General features: G+C 51.5%; 1 protein-coding gene across 1 annotated transcript in view; it reads left to right on the top strand.

The window, feature by feature from the left end:
• LOC118947013 (neurotrypsin-like) overlaps window positions 1-8,732 on the top strand; it is a 51,426-nt gene extending 42,694 nt beyond the window's left edge. Inside the window, 2 exon segments of the mRNA XM_036972013.1 lie at window positions 4,315-4,610; window positions 8,104-8,732. Of these exon segments, the coding sequence (XP_036827908.1) occupies window positions 4,315-4,610; window positions 8,104-8,414 (607 nt within the window). The 3' untranslated portion in view covers window positions 8,415-8,732.
• Window positions 8,733-9,788: the final 1,056 nt, after the last annotated feature.

The raw sequence follows: 9,788 nt of genomic DNA on the forward strand, positions 1-9,788 counted from the left end.
TCTACTGTTGACTGATCAGGTTCTGATATTCCCTGATTCTACAGTTGATTGATCAGGTTCTGATATTCCCTGATTCTACAGTTGACTGATCAGGTTCTGATATTCCCTGGTTCTACAGTTGACTGATCAGGTTCTGATATTCCCTGATTCTACAGTTGATTGATCAGGTTCTGATATTCCCTGGTTCTACAGTTGACTGATCGGGTTCTGATATTCCCTGGTTCTACAGTTGACTGATCAGGTTCTGATATTCCCTGGTTCTACAGTTGACTGATCAAGTTCTGATGTTCCCTGGTTCTATAGTTGACTGATCGGGTTCTGATATTCCCTGATTCTACAGTTGACTGATCAGGTTCTGATATCCCCTGGTTCTACAGTTGACTGATCAGGTTCTGATATTCCCTGGTTCTACAGTTGACTGATCGGGTTCTGATATTCCCTGATTCTACAGTTGACTGATCGGGTTCTGATATTCCCTGATTCTACAGTTGACTGATCAGGTTCTGATATTCCCTGATTCTACAGTTGACTGATCGGGTTCTGATATTCCCTGGTTCTACAGTTGACTGATCAGGTTCTGATATTCCCTGGTTCTACAGTTGATTGATCAGTTTCAGATATTCCCTGGTTCTACAGTTGACTGATCAGGTTCTGATATTCCCTGGTTCTATAGTTGACTGATCAGGATCTGATATTCCATGGTTCTACAGTTGACTGATCAGCTTCAGATATTCCCTGGTTCTACAGTTGACTGATCAGGTTCTGATATTCCCTGGTTTTTACAGTTGACTGATCAGGTTCTGATATTCCCTGGTTCTACTGTTGACTGATCGGTTCTGATATTCCCTGGTTCTAGAGTTGACTGATCAGGTTCAAATATTCCCTGGTTCTACAGTTGACTGATCGGTCTCCGATATTCCCTGGTTCTACAGTTGACTGATCAGGTTCTGATATTCCCTGATTCTACAGTTGACTGATCAGGTTCTGATATTCCCTGGTTCTACAGTTGACTGATCAGGTTCTGATATTCCCTGATTCTACAGTTGACTGATCAGGTTCTGATATTCCCTGATTCTACAGTTGACTGATCAGGTTCTGATATTCCCTGATTCTACAGTTGACTGATCAGGTTCTGATATTCCCTGGTTCTACAGTTGACTGATCAGGTTCTGATATTCCCTGGTTCTACAGTTGACTGATCAGGTTCTGATATTCCCTGATTCTACAGTTGACTGATCAGGTTCTGATATTCCCTGGTTCTACAGTTGACTGATCAGGTTCAGATAAATATTAAAGGAACAATCTGGGACTGGGACATCCATTTTTGGACATTTTAAAAGTGACAGGATTGTTTTTTGAATCCTAGATTGTCCGTTTAAACCCAGTGCAGTTTTAGCAGGCCGTTATATCTCTGCAGGTCGACACTCAGTCTAAATGGGGGACTTCCGGATTTGAAGTGTCACCTTTCAATACTGCTGTAATAGAGATGGCATACACACACACACACACACACACACACACACATACACACACACACATACACACACACACACACACACACACACACACACACACACACACACACACACACACACACACATACACACACACATACACACACACACACACACACACACAGATGTAGACGCAGGAATATGGAGATGATACCGTCACTCCTAAAGATACAACAGGTCTAGAGAACAACGAGTTATTCTCTCAGATCGGAAAGCAAACAGTCAGAGTAGGGGGGACTGTGTCCTGTTTAATGTGTTCTGCTGTGGAAGGATCCCTGTGTCTGTGTGAGCTCTTTCTATGTGGTGATCCCTGTGTCTGTGTGAGCTCTATCTGTGTGGTAGAAAGTTATGACAGGGAAGTGCGTCGGATTCCCGTGTCAAGTTCTGTTTCCGGAACGATCTGTGTTTTTGTAACAGGAGATGGGGTTTGGCAGGAAGGCTCTTCCTCTCCTCTCTTCTCCTCCTCTCCTCTCTTCTCCTCTCCTCTCTTCTCTCTCCTCTCTTCTCCTCTCCTCTCTTCTCTCTCCTCTCCTCTCCTTCTCCTCTCCTCTCTTCTCTTCTCCTCTCCTCTCTTCTCTCTCCTCTCCTCTCTTCTCCTCTCTTCTCTCTCCTTTCTTCTCTCTCCTCTGCCTTCTCTTCTCTCCCTTCTCTTCTCTCTCCTCTCCTCTCTTCTCTCTCCTCTCCTCTCTTCTCCTCCTCTCCTCTCTCCTCTCTCCTCTCCTCTCTTCTATCTCCTCTCCCTTCTCTTCTCTCTCCTCTCCCTTCTCTTCTCTCTCCTCTCTCCTCTCCCTTCTTTTCTCTCCCCCCCCCCTTCTCTTCTATCTCCTCTCCCTTCTCTCTCCTCTCCCTTCTCTTCTCTCTCCTCTCCCTTCTCTCCTCTCCCTTCTCTTCTATCTCCTCTCCCTTCTCTTCTCTCTCCTCTCCCTTCTCTTCTCTCTCCTCTCCTCCCTTATCTCTCCTCTCCCTTCTCTTCTCCTCCTCTCCTCTCTTCTATCTCCTCTCCCTTCTCTTCTCTCTTCTCTCCTCCCTTATCTCTCCTCTCCCTTCTCTTCTCCTCCTCTCCTCTCTTCTATCTCCTCTCCCTTCTCTTCTCTCTTCTCTCCTCTCCCCTTCACTCTACTGCACCTCTCCATATTCTCAATCTTTATCATTAGCACACTCACCAGATCTCGGATCTGGAGGAGAGGAGATGAGATGAGATGAGGAGAGAAGAGGACAGGAGGAGGGGAGATGAGAGGAGGAGGAGAGAAGAGGACAGGAGGAGAGGAGATGAGAGGAGGAGATATGAGAGGAGGAGGAGAGAAGAGGACGGGAGGAGAGGAGATGAGAGGAGAGAAGAGGACAGGAGGAGAGGAGGAGAGAAGAGGACAGGAGGAGAGGAGAGGAGAGGAGAGGAGAGGAGAGGAGAGGAGAGGAGAGGAGAGGAGAGGAAAGGAGAGGAGAGGGAAGAGGAGGAGGAGGAGGAGGAGCAGATAGTATGATTGTGTATGAGTTGACAGATGGACTGTAGATCCTGTAATGGATAGCGTGTGGATAGCGTGTGGTGGGTAGTGTGTGGTGGGTAGCGTGTGGTGGATAGCGTGTGGTGGATAGCGTGTGGTGGATAGCGTGTGGTGGATAGCGTGTGGTGGGTAGTGTATGGTGGATAGCGTGTGGTGGATAGCGTGTGGTGGATAGCGTGTGGTGGGTAGCGTGTGGTGGGTAGCGTGTGGTGGATAGCGTGTGGTGGATAGCGTGTGGTGGATAGTGTGTGGTGGATAGCGTGTGGTGGATAGCGTGTGGTGGATAGCGTGTGGTGGGTAGTGTGTGGTGGGTAGTGTGTAGCGTGTGATGGATAGCATGTAGCGTGTGCTCTCCTGGAAACAGAGAACAGAGAATAGTGGGAGTTACTGTCTCCAGGTACATTCAGACACTCTGATAGAGAGACAGGAAACAGGAAACAGAGAATAGTGGGAGTTACTGTCTCCAGGTACATTCAGACACTCTGATAGAGAGACAGGAAACAGGAAACAGAGAATAGTGGGAGTTACTGTCTCCAGGTACATTCAGACACTCTGGTAGAGAGACAGGAAACAGGAAACAGAGAATAGTGGGAGTTACTGTCTCCAGGTACATTCAGACACTCTGATAGAGAGACAGGAAACAGGAAACAGAGAATAGTGGGAGTTACTGTCTCCAGGTACATTCAGACACTCTGATAGAGAGACAGGAAACAGGAAACAGAGAATAGTGGGAGTTACTGTCTCCAGGTACATTCAGACACTCTGATAGAGAGACAGGAAACAGGCAACAGGAAACAGAGAATAGTGGGAGTTACTGTCTCCAGGTACATTCAGACACTCTGATAGAGAGACATGAAACAGGAAACAGGGTTGGTAACAGTACTAAACAGTACAAGGTGAGGGTAGGAGATTACCATTCTCTGGTTAACTCTCCTCTCTCTCCTCCAGGGATGGTAACAGTACTAGGTGAGGGTTGGGGATTACCATTCTCTGGTTAACTCTCCTCTCTCTCCCCCAGGGATGGTAACAGTACTAGGTGAGGGTTGGGGATTACCATTCTCTGGTTAACTCTCCTCTCTCTCCTCCAGGGATGGTAACAGTACAAGGTGAGGGTTGGGGATTACCATTCTCTGGTTAACTCTCCTCTCTCTCCCCCAGGGATGGTAACAGTACTAGGTGAGGGTTGGGGATTACCATTCTCTGGTTAACTCTCCTCTCTCTCCTCCAGGGATGGTAACAGTACAAGGTGAGGGTTGGGGATTACCATTCTCTGGTTAACTCTCCTCTCTCTCCCCCAGGGATGGTAACAGTACTAAACAGTACAAGGTGAGGGTAGGGGATTACCATTCTCTGGTTCCCGAGGAGTTTGAGGAGGAGTACGCCGTCGATCAGATCGTCCTGCACCCTAGCTACCGTTTCCACAGCAACGACTACGACCTGGCCTTGGTGCGTCTATCGCCGGGAGTGGCGGGGAAGGGCCGCGGTCGATGTGTGGCGTTCAGTCGGCACGTCCTGCCCGCCTGTCTGCCGCTACGCAAGGAGAGAGTCCTGAAACAGGCTTCCAACTGTCACATCACAGGCTGGGGGGACACAGGTGAGATGGGAGGGGGACACAGGTGAGATGGGAGGGGGACACAGGTGAGATGGGAGGGAGGCACAGGTGAGATGGGAGGGAGGGGGGACACAGGTGAGATGGGAGGAGGGGTGGCACAGGTGAGATGGGAGGGAGGCACAGGTGAGATGGGAGGGAGGCACAGGTGAGATGGGAGGGAGGCACAGGTGAGATGGGAGGGAGGCACAGGCGAGATGGGGGGAGGGGTGGCACAGGTGAGATGGGAGGGAGGCACAGGTGAGATGGGAGGGAGGCACAGGTGAGATGGGAGGGAGGCACAGGTGAGATGGGGGGAGGGGTGGCACAGGTGAGATGGGAGGGAGGCACAGGTGAGATGGGAGGGGACACACAGGTGAGATGGGAGGGGGGACACAGGTGAGATGGGAGGGGGGACACAGGTGAGATGGGAGGGAGGCACAGGTGAGATGGGAGGGGGGACACAGGTGAGATGGGAGGGGGACACAGGTGAGATGGGAGGGAGGCACAGGTGAGATGGGAGGGGGACACAGGTGAGATGGGAGGGAGGCACAGGTGAGATGGGAGGGAGACACAGGTGAGATGGGAGGGGGGACACAGGTGAGATGGGAGGGAGGCACAGGTGAGATGGGAGGGGGGACACAGGTGAGATGGGAGGGAGGCACAGGTGAGATGGGAGGGGGGACACAGGTGAGATGGGAGGGGGACACAGGTGAGATGGGAGGGAGGCACAGGTGAGATGGGAGGGGGACACAGGTGAGATGGGAGGGAGGCACAGGTGAGATGGGAGGGAGACACAGGTGAGATGGGAGGGGGGACACAGGTGAGATGGGAGGGAGGCACAGGTGAGATGGGAGGGGGGACACAGGTGAGATGGGAGGGAGGCACAGGTGAGATTGTGGGAGGGGGGACACAGGTGAGATGGGAGGGAGGCACAGGTGAGATGGGAGGGAGGCACAGGTGAGATGGGGGTGGAAGACCAGGGGGGTGTTAGTGGGTGATTTAGTGTGGAAGACCAGGGTGGTGTTAGTGGGTGATTTAGTGTGGAAGACCAGGGTGGTGTTAGTGGGTGATTTAGTGTGGAAGACCAGGGTGGTGTTAGTGGGTGATTTAGTGGGGAAGACCAGGGTGGTGTTAGTGGGTGATTTAGTGGGGAAGACCAGGGTGGTGTTAGTGGGTGATTTAGTGTGGAAGACCAGGGGGGTGTTAGTGGGTGATTTAGTGGGGAAGACCAGGGTGGTGTTAGTGGGTGATTTAGTGTGGAAGACCAGGGTGGTGTTAGTGGGTGATTTAGTGTGGAAGATGAGGGGGGTGTTAGTGGGTGATTTAGTGTGGAAGACCAGGGTGGTGTTAGTGGGTGATTTAGTGTGGAAGATGAGGGGGGTGTTAGTGGGTGATTTAGTGTGGAAGACCAGGGTGGTGTTAGTGGGTGATTTAGTGTGGAAGACCAGGGTGGTGTTAGTGGGTGATTTAGTGTGGAAAATGAGGGGGGTGTTAGTGGGTGATTTAGTGTGGAAGACCAGGGGGGTGTTAGGGGGTGATTTAGTGGGGAAGACCAGGGTGGTGTTAGTGGGTGATTTAGTGTGGAAGACCAGGGTGGTGTTAGTGGGTGATTTAGTGTGGAAGACCAGGGGGGTGATTTAGTGTGGACGATGAGGGGGGTGTTAATGGGTGATTTAGTGTGGAAGACCAGGGGGGTGATTTAGTGTGGAAGATGAGGGGGGTGTTAGTGGGTGATTTAGTGTGGAAGACCAGGGGGGTGATTTAGTGTGGAAGATGAGGGGGGGGGGGGGTTAGTGGGTGATTTAGTGTGGAAGACCAGGGGGATGTTAGTGGGTGATTTAGTGTGGAAGATGAGGGGGGTGTTAGTGGGTGATTTAGTGTGGAAGACCAGGGGGGTGATTTAGTGTGGAAGACCAGGGGGGTGTTAGTGTGGAAGACCAGGGGGGTGTTAGTGGGGAAGACGAGGGGGATGTTCGTGGGTGATTTAGTGTGGATGATGAGGGGGGTGTTAGTGGGTGATTTATTGTGGAAGATGAGGGTGGCGTTAGTGGGTGATTTAGTGTGGAAGATGAGGGGGGTGTTAGTGGGTGATTTAGTGTGGAAGACCAGGGGGATGTTAGTGGGTGATTTAGTGTGGAAGATGAGGGGGGTGTTAGTGTGGAAGACCAGGGGGATGTTAGTGGGTGATTTAATGTGGAAGACCAGGGGGGTGATGGTGTGGAAGACCAGGGGGGTGTTGGTGGGTGATTTAGTGTGGAAGATGAGGGGGGTGATTTAGTGTGGAAGACCAGGGGGATGTTAGTGTGGAAGACGAGGGGGGTGTTTGTGGGTGATTTAGTGTGGAAGACGAGGGGGGTGATTTAGTGTGGAAGACGAGGGGGGTGTTAGTGGGTGATTTAGTGTGGAAGATGAGGGGGGTGTTAGTGGGTGATTTAGTGTGGAAGATGAGGGGGGTGTTCGTGGGTGATTTAGTGTGGAAGATGAGGGGGGTGTTAGTGGGTGATTTAGTGTGGAAGATGAGGGGGGTGTTAGTGGGTGATTTAGTGTGGAAGATAAGGGGGGTGTTGGTGGGTGATTTAGTGTGGAAGATAAGAGGGGTGTTAGTGGGTGATTTAGTGTGGAAGTTGAGGAGGGTGATTTAGTGTGGAAGACCAGGGGGGTGTTAGTGTGGAAGACGAGGGGGGTGTTCGTGGGTGATTTAGTGTGGAAGATGAGGGGGGTGTTAGTTGGTGATTTAGTGTGGAAGATGAGGGGGGTGTTAGTGGGTGATTTAGTGTGGAAGACCAGGGGGGTGTTAGTTTGGAAGACCAGGGGGTGTTCGTGGGTAATTTCGTGTGGAAGACGAGGGGGGTGTTAGTGGGTGATTTAGTGTGGAAGATGAGGGGGGTGTTAGTGGGGGATTTAATGTGGAAGATGAGGGGGGTGTTAGTGGGTGATTTAGTGTGGAAGGCCAGGGGGGTGTTAGTGGGTGTGTTGGTGATTAAAGGACCAGTTGAATGTGAATTGTCTAATTAAACAGACTAAAGGCCCAGTGTAATGTTAATCGTCTCTCTGATTAAACAGACTAAAGGCCCAGTGTAATGGTAATCGTCTCTCTGATTAAACAGACTAAAGGCCCAGTGTAATGGTAATCGTCTCTCTGATTAAACAGACTAAAGGCCCAGTGTAATGGTAATCGTCTCTCTGATTAAACAGACTAAAGGCCCAGTGTAATGGTAATCGTCTGATTAAACAGACTAAAGGCCCAGTGTAATGGTAATCGTCTGATTAAACAGACTAAATGCCCAGTGTAATGGTAATCGTCTCTCTAATTAAACAGACTAAAGGCCCAGTGTAATGGTAATCGTCTCTCTGATTAAACAGACTAAAGGCCCAGTGTAATGGTAATCGTCTCTCTGATTAAACAGACTAAAGGCCCAGTGTAATGGTAATCGTCTCTCTGATTAAACAGACTAAAGGCCCAGTGTAATGGTAATCGTCTCTCTCTGTCCTCCAGGTCGGTCCTACTCTAAGACCCTCCAACAGGCTCCTCTCTCCCTTCTCCCCCGTCGTCACTGCCAACAGCGTTACCACGGAGCCTTCACTAGCCGCATGCTCTGCGCCGGGACAGACGGCCAATCGGAGCGCCGCGTGGACAGTTGCCGTGGAGACAGCGGCGGCCCGTTGGTGTGTGAGCGTCCGGGAGGAGGGTGGGTAGTGTACGGTGTGACATCGTGGGGTCACTCCTGTCGCATGCAACACTCACCTGGCGTCTACACTAAAGTCTCCGCCTTCACACCCTGGATACACAAGGTGATTGGACAATGAGAGGGATACAGGAACTGGATCGTCAAGGTGATTGGACACTGGGAAGAATATAGGAAGTGGATCTGCAAGGTGATTGGACATTGGGATAAGGGCATGAAGAGATGACAGCCAATGTGAGACAGTGGTAGATAACGGACTGGCCAATTGAGAAGGACTATATTTGGAGCTTGTGATTTGATTGGTCAGTAAAATAAGCGGTTTAAACCAGTTGCATATCCACCCCTCCCCCTTTACCCCCTCTCTCTCTCTCTCCTTTCCCCTATCTCTCTTCCTCCTTCCCTCTCTCTCTCTACCTCCTCGTTCCCTCTCTCTCCTCCTCCTCCTCCTCGTTCCCTCTCTCTCCTCCTCCTCCTCCTCGTTCCCTCTCTCTCTCTCTCTCCTTTCCCCTCTCCTCTTTCTGCTTGTTCCCTCTCTCTCTTCCTCCTCGTTCCCTCTCTCTCTACCTCCTCATTCCCTCTCTCTCTTCCTCCTCGTTCCTTCTCTCTTCCTCCTCGTTCCCCCTCTCTCTTCCTCCTCGTTCCCCCTCTCTTGCTCCTCGTTCCCTCTCTCATCCTCCTCGTTCTCTCTCTCTCATCCTCCTCGTTCCTTCTCTCTCCCTCCCTTCTTCCATCCCTCTCTTCCTCCTCGTTCCCTCTCCCTCCCTCCTTCTTCCATCCCTCTCTTCCTCCTCGTTCCCTCTCTCATTTCCTCCTCGTTCCCTCTCTCTCCTCCTCCTCCTCGTTCCCTCTCTCTCTTCCTCCTCGTTCCCTCTCTCTCCTCCTCCTCCTCCTCATCGTTCCTTCTCTCTTCTCCTCCTCCTCCTCGTTCCCTCTCTCTCTCTTCTCCTCCTCGTTCCCTCTCTCTCTCTTCTCCTCCTCGTTCCCTCTCTCTCATCCTCCTCGTTCTCTCTCTCTCATCCTCCTCGTTCCCTCTCTCTCCCTCCCTTCTTCCATCCCTCTCTTCCTCCTCGTTCCCTCTCTCTCCCCCTCCCTCCTTCTTCCATCCCTCTCTTCCTCCTCGTTCCCTCTCTCTCTTCCTCCTCGTTCCCTCTCTCTCCTCCTCCTCCTCCTCGTTCCCTCTCTCTCCTCCTCCTCGTTCCTTCTCTCTTCTCCTCCTCCTCCTCGTTCCCTCTCTCTCTCTCCTCCTCCTCGTTCCCTCTCTCTCTTCCTCCTCATTCCCTCTCTCTCTTCCTCCTCGTTCCCTCTCTCTCCTCCTCCTCCTCCTCGTTCCCTCTCTCTCCTCCTCCTCGTTCCCTCTCTCTCTTCCTCCTCGTTCCCTCTCTCTCTCTTCTCCTCCTCGTTCCCTCTCTCTCTCTTCTCCTCCTCCTCGTTCCCTCTCTCTCTCTTCCTCCCCGTTCCCTCTCTCTCTCCTCCTCCTCCTCGTTCCCTCTCTCTC

This window comes from Oncorhynchus mykiss, unplaced genomic scaffold, assembly GCF_013265735.2.
Source record: "Oncorhynchus mykiss isolate Arlee unplaced genomic scaffold, USDA_OmykA_1.1 un_scaffold_87, whole genome shotgun sequence".
Taxonomy (NCBI): Eukaryota; Metazoa; Chordata; class Actinopteri; order Salmoniformes; family Salmonidae; genus Oncorhynchus; species Oncorhynchus mykiss.